We start from the raw sequence: 25,664 nt of genomic DNA, 5'->3' as shown, positions 1-25,664 counted from the left end.
GAACTTATTTCTTATTCGGACGAGAGCTTCTTGGGGCAACATAAACAATAATGCTTAGAGCGATCGGCAATGCCGTACTTACTGAGATTCTCACTTAGTCTAAAGCCTTGAAGACTTAATCCGAGGTGATCTTAAATTATGCATGGAAAAATAACTATAAACCTAGTCATCCTACACATTCAATTTCAGACAAGACATAGGTAGATTACACGTTAATGTCATAAGTTACTTATACTTATTCTAACTCTAATCCGAAGGAGATAGAATAAATTAAAAGGCATGACTTGGTTAGGCTGCCTTAGGAAGCGTGCGTGACTGGTTCCCGGTATGGCGGCCTGTGTCTGAAGGTAATTTCAATTACAAGGCTGATACCCAAAACCATGTGGTATCCTGTGATACCACAGGATCCATACACCAAAATAACTTGAAACTAAGTATCACCAGACTCTAGCTAAATCGGGGCTCCTGCTGAGGCGGAAGCAGCAATCACGATTTCCAAGTGATATTGACTTACACGCGGCCTATAGATATTTCGCTAGGCACTGATGTACGGGTGATAAGCTTCTGCATTCCTAAATATCCATGGTGTAGAAAGGTGCCAAGCTCTCTCCCGTTTAGGTCCTCCAATAAGTACAATAAATTTCCTATTTCTTTTTTATACCCGTTACTCGAAGAGTAAATAGGTCTACTTGATTTGTTGAAGAGTATGTAACAGGCAGAAGGAAGCGTTTCCGACCATATAAAGAATATATATTCTTGATCAGGATCAATAGCCGAGTCGATCTGGCCATGTCCGTCTCTCCGTATGAACGTCGAATGTTTTGATATTTATACCCGTTACTCGTAGAGTAAAAGGGTATACTAGATTCGTTGAAAAGTATGTAACAGGCAGAAGAAAGGGTTTCCGACCATATAAAGTATATATATTCTTGATCAGGACCAATAGCCGAGTCGATATGACCATGTCCGTCTGTCCGTCTGTCTGTCCGTCCGTATGAACGCTGTGATCTCAGGAACTACAAAAGCTAGAAAGTTGAGATTAAGCATACTCCAGAGACATAGACGCAGCGCAAGTTTGTCGATTCAAGTTGCCACGCCCACTCTAACGCCCACAAACCGCCCAAAACTGCCACGCCCACACTTTTGAAAAATGTTTTGAAATTTTTTCTTTTTTGGATTGGTCTTGTAAAATTCATCGATTTGCCTAAAAACTTTTTGCCACGCCCACTCTAACGCCCACAAACCGCCCAAAGCTGCTACTCCCCCACTTTTGAAATTTTGATTTTTTTTTTTTGGATTGGTCTTGTAAATTCATCGATTTGCCTAAATTTTGCCACGCCACTCTAACGCCACAAACCGCCCAAGCTGCTACTCCCCACTTTTGAAAATTGTTGATATTTTTTCATTTTTGTATTAGTCTTGTAAATTTCTATCGATTTGCCAAAAAACTTTCTGCCACGCCCACTCTAACGCCCAAAATCCGCCGAAAACTGTCAGTGTTAAAGACTCTCCGGCCAGGAATATGGTGACTCATTTATTGCTTGGCTCTGGAGAGAATTACGAAGCCACTTGGGAGGTTTTGACCAAGTGGTTTGAAAATAAAAGGAAAATTTTCTCAGAGCACATGAATAGCATAATCGATATGCCAAGCATAAATTTTGAATCGAATAAACAAATTAAGACATTTATTGACACAATTAACGAGTCAATTTACACTGTAAAATTAAAGGCACAGTTGCCAGAAGAAGTGGATGCAATTTTTGCTCACATAATTCTTCGAAAATTTAACAAAGAGTCGCTCAGTTTATTTGACAGCCATGTCAAAAAAACTAAAGAAATCCAGGCACTTTCTGATGTCATGGACTTTTTAGAGCAAAGGCTCAATTCTATTTCGTAATTTTCACAAAAAGTTAAACCTATAAAAAAAAAGAGTAATACTAGCATGAATAAAAATGATAATTGTGCATATTGCAGACTACCAGTACATTATTTAATTCAATGCCATAAATTTAAAATAACGAATCCAGCAGAACGGTCTGGGTAAGAAAAAATCGGTTTTGCCTAAGATGTCTAAGACATCCTTTTAATAAAAAATGTTCAAGCGAACAGCTTTGTTCGACTTGTCAAAGACCTCACCACACGCTGCTTCACCTTGCAGGTCATAATCCAGAAAAAGTGAATACGTGTAGAACAGCAGGTCAAGCCTTGTTAGCGACGGCTTTGGTTCAAGTGAAGTCGAGGAATGGAGGTTTTGAAAAACTAAGAGCTTTGATTTATAGTGGTTCTCAAAGCACAATCATTTCAGAAGAACCTGCACAGATTCTTAAATTGAAAAAAGTTCGTTCACAGACAGAAATATGGTAAATGGAGTATCTTCCACAGGAACGTGCATTTCCAGGCACAAGGCAATTATTTCAATCCAAATTCTCCAAAAAATTTAGAAATTGAAGCACTTGGTCTTCCAAAGCTAATGAAAGCACTTCCAGTCAACACAATTAATGTTGATCAGAAAAAATGGAAGGGCTTTAAATTAGCCGACCCCGAATTTAATAAACCTGCAAAATGGAGTTAAAAAATAGACGGGCTCCTTGAACAAAAAACTGATTTCGGGTGGATAGTTTCTGGATGTAAAAAATCCAATGGTAAGGAAACCATTGTAGCTACAACAATAGAATTAAAAGATTTAGATCGCTACTGGGAAGTTGAAGAAGAGGAAAAAAATGATATAGAGTCTGAAATCTGTGAAAATAAATTTATTAAAACTACAAAAAAGGATTCAGATGGGCGATACATGGTGTCAATTCCATTCAAGGAGGATGTAACCTTAGGAGATTCAAAGAAACAAGCCATTATTGTTAAATGGAGGAAATGGGAAATTGTTGTTTCTGCGGACATTGAAAAAATGTACCGTCAGATTAAAATAAATGAAAATGACAAAAAATATCAATATATTTTATGGAGAAATTCTCCAGAAGAAAAAATTTAAAATTATAAACTAACAACAGTCACTTATGGTACGGCATCTGCACCATACTTAGCTACTAGGGTTCTGGTGGACATAGCAGGTAAATGTCAAAATAAAAATGGTAATTGAAATAATAAGAAACGATTTTTTTAAGAAGCGATTCTGTAGGAGACGCCAAAAATGTTGTCCAACTAGTTTCAAACGAATTACAAAAAGTAGGACAAAATTTAAGAAAATGGATATCTAATAATTCAGAAATAATACACTGGGTATAACAAGGTTCTTAGTATTATTGAAAATGAGAGTGTTGAAACACTTGGACTTCAATGGAAACCACAAAAGGATTTATTCAAGTTTAAAGTAAGCTGCGGGTCATCCAAATTTACAAACAAAAGGAAAGTACTATCGATATTATCTAAAATATATGATCCCTTATGATGGTTGGCTGCCGTGACTATTTTAGGAAAGCTTTTCATTTAAAAACTTTGGATAAGCAAAAGTGAATGGGATCAGGAATTAGCAGCAGAAGATTTGAAATACTGGGAAGCATATAAGGAAAATATATTATATTTAGAAAATATTCGAATCCAAAGATGGATTAATTCTAGAAATGGCATAAGTATTCAACTACATGGATTTGCTGATGCCTCAGAAAAAGCATATGCTGCAGTAGTGTATGCTAAAGTAGGAGATGCTGTAACTATAATAGATAGCAAACGTAGAGTCAATCCTGTAAAAAAAAGAAAAACTATCCCTAAACTAGAACTGTGCGCCGCTCATTTGTTAAGTTTACTGATCCAAAGAATAAAAGAGTATAAATAAAAAGAGAATAAAAGAATAAGGTAGAAATTTATGCTTGGAGTGATTCCACTATTACTTTAGCATGGATCAAGAATGGCCAGAGTAAGGTTAAATTTATTAGACGAAGAACGGATGACATTAGGAAATTAAAAAATACTGAATGGAATCATGTGAAGTCAGAGGATAATCCAGCAGATTTAGCATCTAGGGGAATTGATTCAAAACAATTGACACACTGTGATCTTTGGTGGAAAGGTCCAAGATGGCTAGCTAACCCAAAAGAACTTTGGCCTCAGCAGCAATCTGTTGAAGAAACTGTACTGGTAAACACAATAATTAATGACGAAACTCATACGTATAGTAGCATATATAAACAGATTTATTCAAATAAAAACCAAAAAAGAGTACTATCCATCTTATTTTTCAAAAAATCGCGGACAAAAAACATTTAAAGGATACGTTGCCATACATTTAGAAATGGTAAGCGATCTAACGTCTTACGCATTTTTAGCTGCTCTCAGAAGGTTCATTGCAAGACGAGGGAAATGTGCCAATATCTATTCAGATAACGGAACATATTTTGTAGGAGCTGCCAGAAAATTAGATCAATTATTTTATGCAATTCAAGAAAATTTAGCAATGGCTGCGCAGCTGGAGAAGGATAGAATTGACTGGCATTTTATTCCCCCGGCAGGACCTCACTTCGGAGGTATTTGGGAAGCTGGGGTTAAGTCAATGAAATACCATTTAAAGCGTATAATTGGCGACACTATTTTGACATACGAGGAAATGTAAACTCTTTTATGTCAAATAGAAGCATGTTTAAACTCAAGACCATTACACACTATAGTTAATGAGATTGACCAACAAGAGGTTTTAACACCAGGTCATTTTTTGATTGGAAGACCCCCCTTAGAAATAGTCGAACCAATGGAAGATGAAAGAATCGGAAATTTGGATAGGTGGAGACTTATTCAAAAAATGAGGAAAGATTTCTGGGTAAAATGGAAGAATGAATATTTGCATACGCTTCAGCAAAGAATACATGGAAAAGAGAAATTCCTAATATAGAAGAAGGGCAAATAGTTTTGTTGAAGGATGAGAATTGTCATCCAGCAAGATGGCCTTTAGGAATGGTTTAAAAAGTCCATAAAGGGAAGGATGATAAGGTCCGAGTGGCTAAAGTAAAATGCAGGAGGGATTTATCACCAGACCCATTACAAAAATATGTCCTTTAGAAGGTATAAGTTCTGTCGAAAAAAAAAATGAGGCTGACCCTGAGCCAAAAAGACGGACTAGAGGGACATCAGGAATGTCCAAGATTGGGATTGTCATGACAATGTTGTTGTTTATATTAAGCTGTCAATTTTCTAGCGCATTACCTAAAAATTTAACAACGAAATATTCAATAGAGAATATAAATAAGACCTCAGCAATATATTTAGATCCTCTAGGAGATGTTGAGATTGTCAGTACTTGGAATTTAGTGATCTATTATAAAATGGATCCATATTTTGGAATGATTACAAAAAGTAATGCGCTTATAAGAGGAATGAGAAAAGTATGTAAAAGGCTTCATAGCTTTGAAGAACAATGTAGTCAAGTTTTAGATAATATGCAAGATCAGTTATCGGAACTTGAAGCAAGCGTGGCCCGTTCGAATTTATGGGATCTTTGTATCATATTTTATTTGGTATAATGGATGAGGATGACAGGGAGCAATTAGAAGAAAACATAAAGAATTTATTAGATAATCAGAACAACCTTGATAAACTAATTAAAAAACAAACATAAGTGGTTGATTCAACTACCAATTTATTAAAAAGAAACACCGAAGATGTTAACGCAAATTTTAGGAGTATGGAAATAAGAATTGAGAACATGACCGAAGTTCTTAAAGAAAATTATTATGTTTATAAGGAATCGATAAAATTCTTTATGGTTACGAAACAGCTGCACTCATTGATAGAAGAAGGCGAAAAAGTTAAAGCACGTATTATAAGCCTTTTGATTGATATTAATCACGGTAGGCTAAATACAAATATTCTTAGGCCAAATCAGCTCAAAAAGGAAATTGCCAAATTCAGCAGAGTCTTTCGGAGAATTTAGTAATTCCAGGAAAACGGTCAGGTACGGAACTTAAGGAGGTGTATACGTTGTTAACAGCCAGAGGTTTATTTATCGACGACAAATTAATAATAAGTGCAAAGGTGCCTCTGTTTAGTAGGCATCCATCTAAATTGTTAAGACTCATTCCGGTGCCAATACGTAATGAAGATCAGATAATAATGGTGCATACAACTGCCGAATATTTAATTTATAATTTTGAAATAGATTTCTATCACATTATGACGGAAGCCACTCTAAATCAATGTCAGAAATGGCAACTAAATAAGAGAATATGCAAAGGAAGTTGGCCCTGGAATTCTGCGAATGATAATGCATGTGAGATCCAGCCTCTAAAGCCAAATAGAGCGGCGAACTGTATCTATAAAACAGCAGTCGACTCTAAAAGTTACTGGGTAGAGTTGGAAAAGAAAAGCAGTTGGTTGTTTAAGGTTCCGGTAAATTCCAAAGTCCGACTCCAATGTACAGGCTCTCCAATTGAATTGTTTGATTTGCCGCAGCAAGGAGTTCTAAGCATTGCGCCATATTGTACGGCTAGAACCGACGATAAATTTTTAGTTGCCCACCATAATATTCAATCGTCCGAAAGCGAAGAATCGCTATCAATGCTTTATATAGGGGAGGTTAGTGAAGTATCGAAGATTAGTTGGGATCCGCTAAAGTTATCATTATTAAATCATACTGCAGAATTTGAACGATTAAATAATGAAATTAAATATATGAAGAAGCATCATCAGAAATTAAAGGACTTAGATTTCCATCATATTTCCGGACATGCTGGATTAATTATTGCTTTAATAATAATGGTAGTATTAATAATATATTTTATACGAAAATGTGCTATTCAACAAAGATTGCAAGCAATAACCTTCGCAGGCCCATTGTCAGTAGTGTGAGCTGTTGATATAAACAATAAAATTATTAAGAAAACATATATATAGACAAAAATACAGTTCACTATATCGTTGATTCGAAAAGAAAAAATGTATAAGAGATTAAAGCAGAACTATTTCAAATAAATTAAAATTTAATATGATTTGTTAATTTAAAATAAGAAAATAATAAACTAAAATTGTAAACAAAAGATAATAAGCCAAGTAACTTGGGCCTTTACAAAAATATTGGTTGCAAAAAAAATTATATCGAATAAAATAAATACAGTCCACTATTTTTATAATGCAACTAATTTAAATATACATCAACTTTTGCCGGCCCTTGGCAGAATGTTCAGACGAACATGAATATATAAAAGGATTTACATAAGAAATGTATGTATAGCTAGTGAAACGCTACAGTAATGCCTTATCTAAAAATAAACAACGCCTGAGCGATAGGATATAGATATCTGGGATAAACAACGAACTCCTGCGTGGGTTTCATCCCTTAAATAAAGATGCAAGCGATCACGTAGCATTTCCTTGAAGATAAGGGATATCTTGCAGTGGAAAATTCCTGCACTTAAGACAAGTTTATACATCTGGGGAACAGATGGCCACTGCGTTGGTCTAGTTAGAGGTAAGATTAGAATATGTAAATTTCATGTTAGCTACCTAAGCTAGGACTTAGAAAATAAAGATTCAGTTTGAAATTATCAACTCGCAAGTAAAGTCTTCCCATTTGCATCCTTTACAGGGCCGTAGTTTCTTTTACTAGTTATACTTTTAGGGGTCTGCAAAATCGTATAGATTGCGGTGTTCTATTGTTTTCAAAAAAGTTCATTTTTTAAGCGTGGGCGTAAAAAAAGTTGTTTGGCAAATCGATAGAAATTTACAAGACATAATGAAAAGAACCAACTTCAACACATTTATTTAAACTGAGCGCGGCAGCTGTGGGCGGTTTGTGGGCGTTAAAGTGTGCGTGGCAATCAAATTTTTGGGCATACCGATAGAATTTGGAAGGAATTTTTATGTGACATTAAGCACAGCAAATAACGTGGCATTTGTCGGTGGTTTGTGGGTGTGACAACGTGCAGGCTAAAAATGAAAAGTTCCCGAGATCTCAAAATACATGCAAAAACATTTCTAAAACTACTCACTAAAGGAAGACTTTCTAAAATTGTTTTTGATTTTATCTAATTGAGAACTTTTTATTTCAGAGGATGAGGTCCTTTAAAAACTACGATGGATGTTATTAACGCAGCTAAAAAAATTTCTGAAGCTGGTACTAAGCTGGATAATCTAACCAGGGAAATAGCAGAGCATTGCCCAGAAAGCAGTACGAAAAAGGACCTATTGGCGTATTTGCAACGCATTGCCCTATATTGTTATCAAATTCAAATAACTTCGAAAGTAAAAGCAGATGTTCAAAATATAAGCGGTGAACTTATTGTTTCCGGGGTCAGTATCATATTAAAGTTGATGAAAACTGACATTTAAACAAAACAATTTTTTTATAGCTGCATAGTGCTACATCGTTAATTCAAGCGGCTAAAAATTTAATGAACGCCGTTGTATTAACGGTAAAGTACTCATATGTGGCATCAACAAATTATACAAGGCAAGGAACTGTGTCTGTAAGTTTCTTCATTAATAAAAAAAATCGACGGCATTAAACTATTTACATTTTTGTATAGTCCCCAATTGTAGTATGGAAAATAAAAGCACCAGAAAAAAAACCTTTGGTCAGGCCGGAAAAACCAGAAGAAGTACGAGCCAAAGTTCGCAAGGGATCTCAAAAGAAGATTCAAAACCCTATCCATGCATTATCTGAGTTCCAAAGTCCTGCTGACGCTGTTTAAAAATTGATTTTCTATCAATTTCTATTAATTACCATAAACAAAGTAGTATTAAAATCATTGCGCTTATCTATGTTACAGGATATACTTGTGCATTACATTAATATGATTTGGCATATGACCGCACGGCTGCTCGGATGTAGTCCATCTGACTCAATTGCAATGACTTTTTCCAATTTGGCCGTAATCGCATAACAATGTTGTCTTCCAAATGGTTTGCGTTTGTGGCTTATCCATAGACAATGATTTACTACCACAAAATATCTAGCGGTTTAAATCAAGTTTGAGCTTATGAAAATCGGAACAGAATTCGTTTTGGCCATTCGACGAATCTACGCCTTGTTGATGATCGTTTGGTTTCATTCTTGCACGAGTTGATTTTGTAAGCACGCATGACGATTGCAAACAACTGAGAATAAATCACTGACAGCTGTTAAATCGGTCGCATCTTGAACAGTAATGCCAATTAAATTCTATACTCTAAAAAACACCGTTATAATTCTGATCATCTTGACCTCGTGTAGTTTAAAAAATAGAGAAGTTAATTTAAAGGAGTTTAATTTATAAACATACTGGACTTTTGACATATTTGAAAATTTTAAATTGTCTAGTTATACCTAGTAAACGGGTATTGTAGATTCGTTGATAAGTATGTAACAGGTAGACTTATGTTGAAAGTATTACAAGACAAGAATAAATACACCGTGTGTGAGTAAAGGGGAAGGGAATATTTTCTAAACCTATAGCCTGACGATATCTGTACTGTACATTGACAAGCGTGCATTGCTTCTAGAGGATAGATACGGACTTCATATTTTCTACACCCTTCCTTAATGCATGCACGCTTACAAATATTAAAACAAATTCATGACATAGTTTAGAAAACTAAAATAAAATTGAAAAAATGTTAAAACATTTTTCAAAAGTGTGTGCGCAGCAGTTTTGTGCGTTCCGGTTTGTGAGCGTTACAGTAGGCATGGCAACATTGGTCAACTCTGGTAATCTCAACCTTCGAGCTTTTATAGTTCCTGTGATCTCGACCTTCATACGTTCAAAAGTGCACACTATTAGTCTACAATCACGCAAAAAAGTTTTTAGTTAAGTAACGCCAAACTGCTGGGAGAAATTCGTTGTTATCATTCGGTAGCGGTCTACATAGTCGTTTTTTTTTAACCAGAGCGCTCAGGATATTAAATTGTTTCTTTGTACCACCCTGTATAGATCATCTTGGGGTCGACCAAGGTTCTCGGCGATCAACTTCCTTTACCTTCGTAAATACGTCACTTCCCAATCCTTGTCTTTAGCACTCTTGAACTGTTCGAAACCCGCACTAGAAATACTGCCAAAGGCTGTTCTGTTAAAAAACTTTTTCCGAACTATAAGGTTTGTCCTGCTGGCTAGAAACCGCTGCAGCCTATGCAAACCATGTTTTCCTTGTTTTGGAGTTAATCTGGCTACCCTTCCTTGGACCCTTGTCCAGAGCAACTGCATCAGATCCGACCACCTTTAGATGACAAACACAATGGTTCCTATCCTTTCATGCTGCCATGGGAGTCATGACCTCTACTGCGCTGGTAGAAGATCTTTTTCCCAAATAAACCGATATGTTTACTGCTTCTCCCCAAAACGCATTTGCTATTCCCACGTGGACTCAAAGCACCTAGACATCTCCATCAGCTCCACCGATTAGACCCATCCGCAACTCCGTTTTGGTATTTTTAGCGGCCGCGAAATCCCGTGATACTTAAGACATTCGACGAACAGCTTACTGACAAATTCTTCTCCGTCATCACTCTGTAGATGTTTGAGCCTGTTTGCTCAACCAGCCTCTTAAAATCGATTAGCTTCGACAGCACTTCGTTCGTTCCACTCAGAAAGTATACAAAAACTCTCCTGGACTGGACAGCAGCTAATATTTGTTGGTACATAAATACAATTCCATTTAATACAATCCTTTCATCACAAAGAAATTTAAGTGACCGAATCTACAGTTATCATCGCCAAACACTTACTTCGCCCGATATCAAGTATGAATTCTCCATATTGTGTTTCATATATCACAAATTACTTTGCATCTGTTCTGCAAAGCACTGTTTACTGACATAAAGATTCTTGTCGTGTTAGATACGAACCGAACATTTTTGAAAGCTGTACACAAAGCTGTGTACAAAGCTTTTAAAATCAAGAAATGCATGATTGGCCATCCCGATGTGTTGTCTGTTTTCCCCATTTTTTTCAAAAGCTCCTCTTTACAAATCATGAGCCGTTTTGATGTCTAATCACCACATTGATCTCCTTTAGCAGGCTCCTTTGGCGATTAACCGCGTTTTCTTAAACATATTCTTGCCATATTTTTGGCATCACTCGAATACTGTGATTTTATGCGTCTTTTTACCGTAATTGAAACGTACAATGTCTATTAGTTTCCTGACTTTGTTCCTTTTTTCCTTTAACAATACGGTGAGAACATCGAAAGAAGACAACTGCTCTCGTGGTTCTAACCTGTCCTGGAAGGTTCGACAGCAATACTACAGTTCGAAGCTCCTCGTTTAGGTCTTTTCCGGTTCCAGACAAGTGATCCATTTCCACGAACTCACTAGTATAGGTTAACATACTTTGACCCTTTACAACTTCACCTATCGTACAAGTTCGCTGGATTGATGAACCTCTATCAACTCCTTGGGCTTGGGCGTGCACTGCAGTGGATTAATTATTTATGTAAGCGAACTGAGATGACTTTAAACTCACTCAGTCACTCAGCAAATGCCATTAAAATAAGAAAAATTGATTACTACGTCATCCGTTCTTATAATAGTGTCTATAGAAGTTACGAGTTATGGGAATATGGACAAATCGGCAGACAACGACCATCCAAACCTTGAGCAAACCTAAGCATCAAAAATGGGATCTACGTCGCATCATGCGTTTTCTGAGGTGCAACGGCGTGCAGAATCGGAATTTTGGCGGAACTAGTACAGATGTGGAAGTGACGGCAGCACGTGGTTAGCAGCCGTCATAATGATATTGTACCGAAATTAAACTCTGACATAATATAATTTAATTGTATCTGAGCAACTGCATGGAGGGAAGCTTAGATGGTGGTTTCTTCCGGTCTATACACGCCTTCCTAGAAATATATTTAATTCCGTCTTGCTTTCGCCATTTGTGAACACCGTTCCTTCCTCAGGTGACCTTAAAATAAATCAACAGTTCTCTACATTATTTTTGTGATTTAATTATCAACTTTTGAAAATCTTTGTTAACATTTCGATACGTGTTTCCTATTTTTTTTGTTTCATTATATATTCTTCATTAAAATTCCGATTTAAATTCCAGCTACATGTATCTATTCCCCTACAATCTAACTCCCAATATCATCCTATTATCTCTGAATAATTACTGCACAGCTCTTATTTCTAACTTCAAACTACAAATCTTGAACTTATTTCTTATTCGGACGAGAGCTTCTTGGGGCAACATAAACAATAATGCTTAGAGCGATCGGCAATGCCGTACTTACTGAGATTCTCACTTAGTCTAAAGCCTTGAAGACTTAATCCGAGGTGATCTTAAATTATGCATGGAAAAATACACTATAAACCTAGTCATCCTACACATAAGTAGATTACACGTTAATGTCATAAGTTACTTATACTTATTTTAACTCTAATCCGAAAGTGATAGAATAAATTAAAAGGCATGACTTGGTTAGGCCGCGTTAGGAAGCGTGCGTGACTGGTTCCCGGTATGGCAACCTGTGTCTGAAGGTAACTTCAATTACAAGGCTGATACCCAAAACCATTTGGTATCCTGTGATACCACAGGATCCATACAGCAAAATAACTTGAAACTAAGTATACCTAAGTATACCGGGGCTCCTGCTGAGGCGGAAGCCGCATAACGAGTTTCCAAGTGATATTGACTTACGCGAGGCCTATAGATATTTCGCTAGGCACTGATGTACGGGTGATAAGCTTCTGCATTCCGAAATATCCATGGTGTAGAAAGGTGCCAAGCTCTCTCCCGTTTAGGTCCTCAAGTAAGTACAATGAATTTCCTATTTGTTTTTTATACCCGTTACTCGAAGAGTAAATAGGTTTACTTGATTTGTTGAAGAGTATGTAACAGGCAGAAGGAAGCGTTTCCGACCATATAAAGAATATATATTCTTGATCAGGATCAATAGCCGAGTCAATCTGGCCATGTCCGTCCGTCTGTCAAACAAAGTTGTTATTAAGCCTACAGACTCCAGAGACATAGAAGCAGCGCATATTTATCGATTCATGTTGCCACACCCACTCTAATGCCCACAAACGGCCCAAAACTGCCACGCCCACAGTTTTGAAAAATAATTTGATATTTTTTCATTTTTCTATTGGTCTTGTAAATTTCTATCGATTCGCCAAAAAACTTTTTGCCACGCCCACTCTAACGCTCACAAACCGCCCAAAACTGCCACGCCCACAATTTTGAAAAACGTTTTGATATTTTTTAATTTTTGTATTGGTCTTGTAAATTTCTATCGATTTGCATAAAAAACTTTTTGCCACGCCCACTCTAACGCCCACAAACCGCCAAGACTCTCCTTCGCACTTCCACTAGCTGAGTAACGGGTATCAAATTAGAGATTATTTATTTGCGAATCTAAAAGGTTCTTTTCCATCATTATGTGGGCCGTAGTTTCTTTTACTAGTTATACTTTTAGGGGTCTGCAAAATCGTATAGATTGCGGTTTTCTATTATTCCATATGTTGTTTTCAAAAAAGTTCATTTTTTAAGCATATAACAGAAGTAATAAAACTGGAGTGATCTGAAAGCTGTTGGCCAGGTGTTTCGGTAGTGAACTTCTGCTTGTGTATTGAAGGACCCGTTCAACCATCAAATCCATAGCTGCATATTAGTTTCATTTCAGTATAATCCAAAAGGATTTGTAATGATACTTGGGCAGAGGTTTCCATTACGTTTATATTTACAGGACGGCATTGTAATTACTTCCATTACTATACTATTGGTTTGATAAATGTTAATTTTCTAGAAGAAAAGTCAAAGCTTCATCGGGTGTAAGTGGAATGGGTTTTTGTATATCAAATTGCTTTCTCGATTCAGTTGAGTATTCGGGTGTTGTTATGGTTTAAAAGCCGTGGCCCTCTTGCTTTGTTTCTTTGCAGAGAGTGCTGCAGCATGTGCAAGAAGATTTTCGTCACAATTATTTTCATTTGCAAGCTCAGATGCCAATTTCCTTTTAAATCTTGTACCCGCATTTGTATACGATAAGTTTGGACGTCCCATTTGCTGTGGTGTCTTGCAGGTTTCATCAAGTATAATTGATATTTTATTTTCAAGCGTGTAGTTACATTTGGGAAGATATTAATGACTAAAGTTTTTGTGCCGCTTTTAAAACTTTTAATTAACATTTTTTAATGTATGATGTATTTACTTTAAAATTAAAATAAGAAAACAACTATATATTAAGATCAAAAACTCGACTTTATGCCAAAAAAATTTAGATGTGGACCTTAGTGCCTTGGGGTTTTTTTCTATTATACGCAATTAGTATGCGGCCAGCCCTTTACAAGCCCTAACAAATGCTTTTTTTGCAGCGTGGCAGTTTTTGGCGGTTTGTGGGTGTAAGAGTGGGCGTAGAAAAATGTTGTTTGGCAAATCGATAGAAATTTACAAGACATAATGAAAAGAACCAACTTCAACACATTTATTTAAACTGAGCGCGGCAGCTGTGGGCGGTTTGTGGGCGTTAAAGTGTGCGTGGCAATCAAATTTTTGGGCATACCGATAGAATTTGGAAGGAATTTTTATGTGACATTAAGCACAGCAATAACGTGGCATTTGTCGGTGGCTTGTGGGTGTGACAACGTGCAGGCTAAAAATGAAAAGTTCCCGAGATCTCAAAATACATGCAAAAACATTTCTAAAACTACTCACTAAAGGAAGACTTTCTAAAATTGTATTTGATTTTATCTAATTGAGAACTTTTTATTTCAGAGGATGAGGTCCTTTAAAAACTACGATGGATGTTATTAACGCAGCTAAAAAAAATTCTGAAGCTGGTACTAAGCTGGATAAACTAACCAGGGAAATAGCAGAGCAATGCCCAGAAAGCAGTATAAAAAAGGACCTCTTGGCGTATTTGCAACGCATTGTCCTATATTGTCATCAAATTCAAATAACTTCGAAGTAAAAGGAGACGTTCAAAATATAAGCGGTGAACTTATTGTTTCCGGGGTCAGTATCATATTAAAGTTGATGAAAACTGACATTTAAAGATTTTTTTTATAGCTGGATAGTGCTACATCGTTAATTCAAGCGGCTAAAAATTTAATGAACGCCGTTGTATTAACGGTAAAGTACTCATATGTACAAGGCAAGGAACTGTGTCTGTAAGTTTCTTCATTAATAAAAAAATCGACGGCATTAAACTATTTACATTTTTGTATAGTCCCCAAATGTAGTATGGAAAATAAAAGCACCAGAAAAAAAACCTATGGTCAGGCCGGAAAAACCAGAAGAAGTACGAGCCAAAGTTCGCAAGGGATCTCAAAAGAAGATTCAAAACCCTATCCATGCATTATCTGAGTTCCAAAGTCCTGCTGACGCTGTTTAAAAATTGATTTTCTATCAATTTCTATTAATTACCATAAACAAAGTAGTATTAAAATCATTGCGCTTATCTATGGTTACGAGGGCTGCTATATATAGGGTGTTTTTTTTAGAGGTATAGAACTTTAAATTGCAATAAAACAACGATGGATTATTCGATTGACATGAATTTTATTGACCTGAAAGATAATCTTGTGGCATTACATTTTAAATATGATTTCTGGCATATGACCGCCACGGCTGGCTCGGATGTAGTCCAATCTGGACGTCCAATTTGCAATGACTTTTTCCAATATTTGGCCGTATATCGGCAATAACACGGCGAATGTTGTCTTCCAAATGGTTTAGCGTTTGTGGCTTATCCGCATAGACCAATGACTTTACATAGCCCCACAAAAAGTAGTCTAGCGGTGTTAAATCACAAGATCTTGGAGGCTTATGAAAAATCGGGAACAACAGCAATCTCGTTTTGGGCCCATTCGACGAATCTACGCCTTGCTTGATGATCGTTTGGTTTCAATTCTTGCACGAGTTGGATTTTGTAAGCACGCATGACGAATTGCCAAACCAAACTGAGAATAAATCACTTGACAGCTGTTAAATCGGTCGCCATCTTGAACAGTAATGCCAACTTAAAGTTCTATACCTCTAAAAAAAACACCCGTTATAATTCTGATCATCTTGACCTCGTGTAGTTTAAAAAATAGAGAAGTTAATTTAAAGGAGTTTAATTTATAAACATACTGGACTTTTGACATATTTGAAAATTTTAAATTGTCTAGTTATACCTAGTAAACGGGTATTGTAGATTCGTTGATAAGTATGTAACAGGTAGACTTATGTTGAAAGTATTACAAGACAAGAATAAATACACCGTGTGTGAGTAAAGGGGAAGGGAATATTTTCTAAACCTATAGCCTGACGATATCTGTACTGTACATTGACAAGCGTGCATTGCTTCTAGAGGATAGATACGGACTTCATATTTTCTACACCCTTCCTTAATGCATGCACGCTTACAAATATTAAAACAAATTCATGACATAGTTTAGAAAACTAAAATAAAATTGAAAAAATGTTAAAACATTTTTCAAAAGTGTGTGCGCAGCAGTTTTGTGCGTTCCGGTTTGTGAGCGTTACAGTAGGCATGGCAACATTGGTCAACTCTGGTAATCTCAACCTTCGAGCTTTTATAGTTCCTGTGATCTCGACCTTCATACGTTCAAAAGTGCACACTATTAGTCTACAATCACGCAAAAAAGTTTTTAGTTAAGTAACGCCAAACTGCTGGGAGAAATTCGTTGTTATCATTCGGTAGCGGTCTACATAGTCGTTTTTTTTTTAACCAGAGCGCTCAGGATATTAAATTGTTTCTTTGTACCACCCTGTATAGATCATCTTGGGGTCGACCAAGGTTCTCGGCGATCAACTTCCTTTACCTTCGTAAATACGTCACTTCCCAATCCTTGTCTTTAGCACTCTTGAACTGTTCGAAACCCGCACTAGAAATACTGCCAAAGACTGTTCTGTTAAAAAACTTTTTCCGAACTATAAGGTTTGTCCTGCTGGCTAGAAACCGCTTCAGCCTATGCAAACCATGTTTTCCTTGTTTTGGAGTTAATCTGGCTACCCTTCCTTGGACCCTTGTCCAGAGCAACTGCATCAGATCCGACCACCTTTAGATGACAAACAGAATGGTTCCTATCCTTTCATGCTGCCATGGGAGTCTTGACCTCTACTGCGCTGGTAGAAGATCTTTTTCCCAAATAAACCGATATGTTTACTGCTTCTCCCCAAAACGCATTTGCTATTCCCACGTGGACTCAAAGCACCTAGACATCTCCATCAGCTCCACCGATTAGACCCATCCGCAACTCCGTTTTGGTATTTTTAGCGGCCGCGAAATCCCGTGATACTTAAGACATTCGACGAACAGCTTACTGACAAATTCTTCTCCGTCATCACTCTGTAGATGTTTGAGCCTGTTTGCTCAACCAGCCTCTTAAAATCGATTAGCTTCGACAGCACTTCGTTCGTTCCACTCAGAAAGTATACAAAAACTCTCCTGGACTGGACAGCAGCTAATATTTGTTGGTACATAAATACAATTCCATTTAATACAATCCTTTCATCACAAAGAAATTTAAGTGACCGAATCTACAGTTATCATCGCCAAACACTTACTTCGCCCGATATCAAGTATGAATTCTCCATATTGTGTTTCATATATCACAAATTACTTTGCATCTGTTCTGCAAAGCACTGTTTACTGACATAAAGATTCTTGTCGTGTTAGATACGAACCGAACATTTTTGAAAGCTGTACACAAAGCTGTGTACAAAGCTTTTAAAATCAAGAAATGCATGATTGGCCATCCCGATGTGTTGTCTGTTTTCCCCATTTTTTTCAAAAGCTCCTCTTTACAAATCATGAGCCGTTTTGATGTCTAATCACCACATTGATCTCCTTTAGCAGGCTCCTTTGGCGATTAACCGCGTTTTCTTAAACATATTCTTGCCATATTTTTGGCATCACTCGAATACTGTGATTTTATGCGTCTTTTTACCGTAATTGAAACGTACAATGTCTATTAGTTTCCTGACTTTGTTCCTTTTTTCCTTTAACAATACGGTGAGAACATCGAAAGAAGACAACTGCTCTCGTGGTTCTAACCTGTCCTGGAAGGTTCGACAGCAATACTACAGTTCGAAGCTCCTCGTTTAGGTCTTTTCCGGTTCCAGACAAGTGATCCATTTCCACGAACTCACTAGTATAGGTTAACATACTTTGACCCTTTACAACTTCACCTATCGTACAAGTTCGCTGGATTGATGAACCTCTATCAACTCCTTGGGCTTGGGCGTGCACTGCAGTGGATTAATTATTTATGTAAGCGAACTGAGATGACTTTAAACTCACTCAGTCACTCAGCAAATGCCATTAAAATAAGAAAAATTGATTACTACGTCATCCGTTCTTATAATAGTGTCTATAGAAGTTACGAGTTATGGGAATATGGACAAATCGGCAGACAACGACCATCCAAACCTTGACCACTAAGCATCAAAAATGGGATCTACGTCGCATCATGCGTTTTCTGAGGTGCAACGGCGTGCAGAATCGGAATTTTGGCGGAACTAGTACAGATGTGGAAGTGACGGCAGCACGTGGTTAGCAGCCGTCATAATGATATTGTACCGAAATTAAACTCTGACAATATAATTTAATTGTATCTGAGCAACTGCATGGAGGGAAGCTTAGATGGTGGTTTCTTCCGGTCTATACACGCCTTCCTAGAAATATATTTAATTCCGTCTTGCTTTCGCCATTTGTGAACACCGTTCCTTCCTCAGGTGACCTTAAAATAAATCAACAGTTCTCTACATTATTTTTGTGATTTAATTATCAACTTTTGAAAATCTTTGTTAACATTTCGATACGTGTTTCCTATTTTTTTTGTTTCATTATATATTCTTCATTAAAATTCCGATTTAAATTCCAGCTACATGTATCTATTCCCCTACAATCTAACTCCCAATATCATCCTATTATCTCTGAATAATTACTGCACAGCTCTTATTTCTAACTTCAAACTACAAATCTTGAACTTATTTCTTATTCGGACGGGAGCTTCTTGGGGCAACATAAACAATAATGCTTAGAGCGAGCGGAAATGCCGTACTTACTGAGATTCTCACTTAGTCTAAAGGCTTGAAGACTTAATCCGAGGTGATCTTAAATTATGCATGGAAAAATACACTATAAACCTAGTCATCCTACACATAAGTAGATTACACGTTAATGTCATAAGTTACTTATACTTATTTTAACTCTAATCCGAAAGTGATAGAATAAATTAAAAGGCATGACTTGGTTAGGCCGCGTTAGGAAGCGTGCGTGACTGGTTCCCGGTATGGCAACCTGTGTCTGAAGGTAACTTCAATTACAAGGCTGATACCCAAAACCATGTGGTATCCTGTGATACCACAGGATCCATACAGCAAAATAACTTGAAACTAAGTATACCCAGACTTTTGCTAAATCGGGGCTCCTGCTGAGGCGGAAGCCGCATAACGAGTTTCCAAGTGATATTGACTTACGCGAGGCCTATAGATATTTCGCTAGGCACTGATGTACGGGTGATAAGCTTCTGCATTCCGAAATATCCATGGTGTAGAAAGGTGCCAAGCTCTCTCCCGTTTAGGTCCTCAAGTAAGTACAATGAATTTCCTATTTGTTTTTTATACCCGTTACTCGAAGAGTAAATAGGTTTACTTGATTTGTTGAAGAGTATGTAACAGGCAGAAGGAAGCGTTTCCGACCATATAAAGAATATATATTCTTGATCAGGATCAATAGCCGAGTCAATCTGGCCATGTCCGTCCGTCTGTCAAACAAAGTTGTTATTAAGCCTACAGACTCCAGAGACATAGAAGCAGCGCATATTTATCGATTCATGTTGCCACACCCACTCTAATGCCCACAAACGGCCCAAAACTGCCACGCCCACAGTTTTGAAAAATAATTTGATATTTTTTCATTTTCTATTGGTCTTGTAAATTTCTATCGATTCGGCAAAAAACTTTTTGCCACGCCCACTCTAACGCTCACAAACCGCCCAAAACTGCCACGCCACAATTTTGAAAAACGTTTTGATATTTTTTAATTTTTGTATTGGTCTTGTAAATTTCTATCGATTTGCATAAAAAACTTTTTGCCACGCCCACTCTAACGCCCACAAACCGCCAAGACTCTCCTTCGCACTTCCACTAGCTGAGTAACGGGTTTCTTTTACTAGTTATACTTTTAGGGGTCTGCAAAATCGTATAGATTGCGGTTTTCTATTATTCCATATGTTGTTTTCAAAAAAGTTCATTTTTTAAGCATATAACAGAAGTAATAAAACTGGAGTGATCTGAAAGCTGTTGGCCAGGTGTTTCGGTAGTGAACTTCTGCTTGTGTATTGAAGGACCCGTTCAACCATCAAATCCATAGCTGCATATTAGTTTCATTTCAGTATAATCCAAAAGGATTTGTAATGATACTTGGGCAGAGGTTTCCATTACGTTTATATTTACAGGACGGCATTGTAATTACTTCCATTACTATACTATTGGTTTGATAAATGTTAATTTTCTAGAAGAAAAGTCAAAGCTTCATCGGGTGTAAGTGGAATGGGTTTTTGTATATCAAATTGCTTTCTCGATTCAGTTGAGTATTCGGGTGTTGTTATGGTTTAAAAGCCGTGGCCCTCTTGCTTTGTTTCTTTGCAGAGAGTGCTGCAGCATGTGCAAGAAGATTTTCGTCACAATTATTTTCATTTGCAAGCTCAGATGCCAATTTCCTTTTAAATCTTGTACCCGCATTTGTATACGATAAGTTTGGACGTCCCATTTGCTGTGGTGTCTTGCAGGTTTCATCAAGTATAATTGATATTTTATTTTCAAGCGTGTAGTTACATTTGGGAAGATATTAATGACTAAAGTTTTTGTGCCGCTTTTAAAACTTTTAATTAACATTTTTTAATGTATGATGTATTTACTTTAAAATTAAAATAAGAAAACAACTATATATTAAGATCAAAAACTCGACTTTATGCCAAAAAAATTTAGATGTGGACCTTAGTGCCTTGGGGTTTTTTTCTATTATACGCAATTAGTATGCGGCCAGCCCTTCACAAGCCCTAACAAATGCTTTTTTTTGCAGCGTGGCAGTTTTTGGCGGTTTGTGGGTGTAAGAGTGGGCGTAGAAAAATGTTGTTTGGCAAATCGATAGAAATTTACAAGACATAATGAAAAGAACCAACTTCAACACATTTATTTAAACTGAGCGCGGCAGCTGTGGGCGGTTTGTGGGCGTTAAAGTGTGCGTGGCAATCAAATTTTTGGGCATACCGATAGAATTTGGAAGGAATTTTTATGTGACATTAAGCACAGCAATAACGTGGCATTTGTCGGTGGCTTGTGGGTGTGACAACGTGCAGGCTAAAAATGAAAAGTTCCCGAGATCTCAAAATACATGCAAAAACATTTCTAAAACTACTCACTAAAGGAAGACTTTCTAAAATTGTATTTGATTTTATCTAATTGAGAACTTTTTATTTCAGAGGATGAGGTCCTTTAAAAACTACGATGGATGTTATTAACGCAGCTAAAAAAAATTCTGAAGCTGGTACTAAGCTGGATAAACTAACCAGGGAAATAGCAGAGCAATGCCCAGAAAGCAGTATAAAAAAGGACCTCTTGGCGTATTTGCAACGCATTGTCCTATATTGTCATCAAATTCAAATAACTTCGAAAGTAAAAGGAGACGTTCAAAATATAAGCGGTGAACTTATTGTTTCCGGGGTCAGTATCATATTAAAGTTGATGAAAACTGACATTTAAAGATTTTTTTTATAGCTGGATAGTGCTACATCGTTAATTCAAGCGGCTAAAAATTTAATGAACGCCGTTGTATTAACGGTAAAGTACTCATATGTACAAGGCAAGGAACTGTGTCTGTAAGTTTCTTCATTAATAAAAAAATCGACGGCATTAAACTATTTACATTTTTGTATAGTCCCCAAATGTAGTATGGAAAATAAAAGCACCAGAAAAAAAACCTTTGGTCAGGCCGGAAAAACCAGAAGAAGTACGAGCCAAAGTTCGCAAGGGATCTCAAAAGAAGATTCAAAACCCTATCCATGCATTATCTGAGTTCCAAAGTCCTGCTGACGCTGTTTAAAAATTGATTTTCTATCAATTTCTATTAATTACCATAAACAAAGTAGTATTAAAATCATTGCGCTTATCTATGGTTACGAGGGCTGCTATATATAGGGTGTTTTTTTTAGAGGTATAGAACTTTAAATTGCAATAAAACAACGATGGATTATTCGATTGACATGAATTTTATTGACATGAAAGATAATCTTGTGGCATTACATTTTAAATATGATTTCTGGCATATGACCGCCACGGCTGGCTCGGATGTAGTCCAATCTGGACGTCCAATTTGCAATGACTTTTTCCAATATTTGGCCGTATATCGGCAATAACACGGCGAATGTTGTCTTCCAAATGGTTTAGCGTTTGTGGCTTATCCGCATAGACCAATGACTTTACATAGCCCCACAAAAAGTAGTCTAGCGGTGTTAAATCACAAGATCTTGGAGGCTTATGAAAAATCGGGAACAACAGCAATCTCGTTTTGGGCCCATTCGACGAATCTACGCCTTGCTTGATGATCGTTTGGTTTCAATTCTTGCACGAGTTGGATTTTGTAAGCACGCATGACGAATTGCCAAACCAAACTGAGAATAAATCACTTGACAGCTGTTAAATCGGTCGCCATCTTGAACAGTAATGCCAACTTAAAGTTCTATACCTCTAAAAAAAACACCCGTTATAATTCTGGCCTTATAATAAAAATACGAATATTTATCAACGAAAATGGTTTTATTGTTTTTCAAAATATTCTCCATCAAGATTTGTACGATTTGGCATGCGCTCAAACCAATTTTCGAAGCACTTTTTCCACTCCGATTGAGACACCTCCAAAACATGGTTTTTGAATGCTTCAATGCTTGAAGCATCTTCTGGCGAGGATTCATGATTCGTCACCTGTGACGATCTTATAATCGTCATTTGAAGCACCGCGATCGTATTTTTTCAGCATTTCTTTACACCAATCCACACGAGCCAATCCACACGATCCACACAAAGATTTTAGTTCATCGATACACTCTTGTCGTGATAATCCACGTCGAAAGTTGTGAAAAATGATCGCACGAAAATGTTCATTTCATTTTTTGGCCCAAATGAATTTTTTTAATTCCCTGTAAATAAAACAATTTACAATTAAATAACAAAACGTTCTGGGTGATGTTATCCTACAAAATGTCAAACTTTCCAATGGAAATGTCAGATTGCACCTGGCAACCCTTAGTATTGTCTAGGCCAGAAATATATAGCAGCCCTCGTATTTAAATGCTGCAATCTATTCAATTACATTCTTATATTACAATAATCGACCCTATAAAATATAATAAAAAATACATATAAAAACCTTTTCTGATCATTTGTTATTTCTTGACCTCGTGTAGTTTAAAAAAGTTTAGTTTAAAGAAATTTAATTTATAAACATACTGGACTTTTGACATATTTGAAAATTTTAAATTGTCTAGTTATACCTAGTAAACGGGTATTGTATTATCAGCTTTCGTCGCGATAAGTCGATTGATTAGCTATTCTCTAAAAAACAAGTGGTCTCGTGGGTGTTCTTATCTCGAGCTCGGCTTATAAATCTATTTTTAGACATCGCCCACGCGGTGTCCGATAATCGGTGCAATTAAACTCAGATTACAGAGTACAAAGCGCACTTTACTTCTCTGCCCTAGGGGCTAGAGCTTACCTCACGCTCGCTCTTATTGTTGGCTTGAGTTAAATAATAAGAACAATATCCAAAATATGAACTGTGGTGATTAACCTATTTTTCGTAATAGAAAAATTTGATTAATCAAAATGGACAAGAAAACAATATCTAGCTCAAAGCCCTTAGTAAGGTCATTTGACGCTGAAAGGATGAAAGAAGTTGCTGGTACTAAGCTGGATAAACTAACCAGGGAAATAGCAGAGCAATGTCCAGAAAGCAGTACAAAAAAGGACCTCTTGGCGTATTTGCAACGCATTGCCCTATATTGTCATCAAATTCAAATAACTTCGAAAGTAAAAGCAGATGTTCAAAATATAAGCGGTGAACTTATTGTTTCCGGGGTCAGTATAATATTAAAGTTTATGAAAACTGATATTTTAAGATTTTTTTATAGCTGGATAGTGCTACATCGTTAATTCAAGCGGCTAAAAATTTAATGAACGCCGTTGTATTAACGGTAAAGTACTCATATGTGGCATCAACAAAATATACAAGGCAAGGAACTGTGTCTGTAAGTTTCTTCGTTAATAAAAAAATCGACGGCCTTAAACTATTTACATTTTTTTATAGTCCCCAATTGTAGTATGGAAAATGAAAGCACCAGAAAAAAAACCTTTGGTCAGGCCGGAAAAACCAGAAGAAGTACGAGCCAAAGTTCGCAAGGGATCTCAAAAGAAGATTCAAAACCCTATCCATGCATTATCTGAGTTCCAAAGTCCTGCTGACGCTGTTTAAAAATTGATTTTCTATCAATATCTATTAATTACCATAAACAAAGTAGTATTAAAATCATTGCGCTTATCTATGGTTACGAGGGCTGCTATATATAATTCTGGCCTTATAATGAAAATACGAATATTTATCAACGAAAATGGTTTTATTGTTTTTCAAAACATATGCGCTCAAACCAATTTTCGAAACACTTTTTCCACTCCGATTGAGATGCTTCAACAGCATCTCCTGGCGAGGAAAATTGTTGACCACGCATTATTTTCTTAATCTGTGAGAAAAAAAAAAAGTCATTGAGTGCCAAGTCAGGGTTGTACGGCGGATGACCCATCAATTCGACGTTTTGGCCGGTCAAAAAGGCGCTGGTTGAGCCGATGTGTAAGAAGAGCTCGCATTGTTATGATGCACAATGATTCGTCTTCTCATGGTCGTTTTTCCCATTTCTCCGAAGACTTCAGGCAAACAAATGGTGTTTGCTCAAGCGGAACAGTATCACACATGACCAGTTTTGCCAAAAAAACAGGCTACCATTTGCTTCGAAGTGCTTCTTCCACGAACAACTTTCGTTGGATTTGGCTCGTCTTGGAAGACCCACACGGTCGATAGCTCTTGTTTCGGGATCATACGGATAGATCAATGATTCGTCACCTGTGACGATCTTATAAAGGTCATTTAAAGCACCGCGATCGTATTTTTTCAGCCTTTCTTTGAGCGATTGTTAGATTGTGCGGGATCCAACGAGAACAAACCTTTTTTACGGCCATACAAAGATTTTAGTTCATCAATACACTCTTGTCGTGATAATCCACGTCGAAGGTTGTGAAAAATGATCGCCCGAAAATGTTCACGAGTTCATTTCATTTTTTGGCCCAAATGAATTTTTTTAATTCCCTGTAAATAAAACAATTTACAATTAAATAACAAAACGTTCTGGGTGATGTTATCCTACAAAATGTCAAACTTTCCAATGGAAATGTCAGATTGCACCTGGCAACCCTTAGTATTGTCTAGGCCAGAAATATATAGCAGCCCTCGTATTTAAATGCTGCAATCTTTTCAATTACATTCTTATATTACAATAATCGACCCTATAAAATATAATAAAAAATACATATAAAAACCTTTTCTGATCATCTGTTATTTTTTGACCTCGTGTGGTTTAAAAAATAGAGAAGTTAATTTAAAGAAGTTTAATTTATAAACATACTAGACTTTTGACATATTTGAAAATTTTAAATTGTCTAGTTATACCTAGTAAACGGGTATTGTAGATTCGT

At 36.7% G+C, this 25,664-nt stretch overlaps 2 protein-coding genes and 1 long non-coding RNA gene across 6 annotated transcripts; all 3 read left to right on the top strand.

Annotated features, from left to right (window-relative positions):
- The first annotated feature begins 7,994 nt into the window (after positions 1–7,994).
- Positions 7,995–25,150, top strand: LOC120448812 (catenin alpha-like). Of its 3 annotated transcripts, XM_039631009.1 has the most exons (4): positions 7,995–8,053; positions 23,824–23,999; positions 24,053–24,169; positions 24,229–25,150. In XM_039631009.1, the coding sequence occupies exons 1-4, from the start codon at positions 8,014–8,016 to the stop codon at positions 24,391–24,393; spliced, it is 498 nt and encodes a 165-aa protein (XP_039486943.1). In that variant the 5' UTR covers positions 7,995–8,013; the 3' UTR covers positions 24,394–25,150. The 3 variants fall into 3 exon arrangements, with proteins under 3 accessions (XP_039486943.1, XP_039486944.1, XP_039486945.1); XM_039631010.1 differs by lacking the exons at positions 7,995–8,053; positions 23,824–23,999 and adding an exon at positions 21,360–21,590; XM_039631011.2 differs by lacking the exons at positions 7,995–8,053; positions 23,824–23,999; positions 24,053–24,169 and adding exons at positions 21,375–21,590; positions 21,645–21,745.
- Positions 8,164–8,684, top strand: LOC120448814. Its single transcript, XR_005616146.1, has 3 exons — positions 8,164–8,229; positions 8,289–8,405; positions 8,466–8,684. It is a non-coding gene; the product is annotated as an uncharacterized LOC120448814 (long non-coding RNA).
- LOC120448813 (catenin alpha-like) lies at positions 14,633–21,471 on the top strand. Of its 2 annotated transcripts, none has more exons than XM_039631013.2 (3): positions 14,633–14,867; positions 14,922–15,022; positions 21,350–21,471. In XM_039631013.2, exons 1-3 carry the CDS (start codon positions 14,733–14,735, stop codon positions 21,354–21,356), a joined length of 243 nt encoding a protein of 80 aa, XP_039486947.1. In that variant the 5' UTR covers positions 14,633–14,732; the 3' UTR covers positions 21,357–21,471. The 2 variants fall into 2 exon arrangements, with proteins under 2 accessions (XP_039486947.1, XP_039486946.1); XM_039631012.2 differs by lacking the exon at positions 21,350–21,471 and adding an exon at positions 15,082–15,101 and having other exon boundaries at positions 14,634–14,867.
- Positions 25,151–25,664: the final 514 nt, after the last annotated feature.

Source organism: Drosophila santomea, chromosome 3L (genome assembly GCF_016746245.2).
Source record: "Drosophila santomea strain STO CAGO 1482 chromosome 3L, Prin_Dsan_1.1, whole genome shotgun sequence".
Lineage (NCBI taxonomy): Eukaryota > Metazoa > Arthropoda > Insecta > Diptera > Drosophilidae > Drosophila > Drosophila santomea.
This window is presented reverse-complemented; position numbering and strand designations above follow the sequence as displayed.

Coding starts and splice junctions, on each gene's coding strand:
- LOC120448812 (XM_039631009.1), top strand. CDS start 8,014: ATGGATGTTATTAACGCAGCTAAAAAAATTTCTGAAGCTG. Junction 8,054..23,823: donor TAAAAAAATTTCTGAAGCTG/GTACTAAGCTGG, acceptor AAGAAGTTGCTG/GTACTAAGCTGGATAAACTA. Junction 24,000..24,052: donor GTGAACTTATTGTTTCCGGG/GTCAGTATAATA, acceptor ATTTTTTTATAG/CTGGATAGTGCTACATCGTT.
- LOC120448813 (XM_039631012.2), top strand. CDS start 14,733: ATGCCCAGAAAGCAGTATAAAAAAGGACCTCTTGGCGTATTTGCAACG. Junction 14,868..14,921: donor GTGAACTTATTGTTTCCGGG/GTCAGTATCATA, acceptor TTTTTTTTATAG/CTGGATAGTGCTACATCGTT.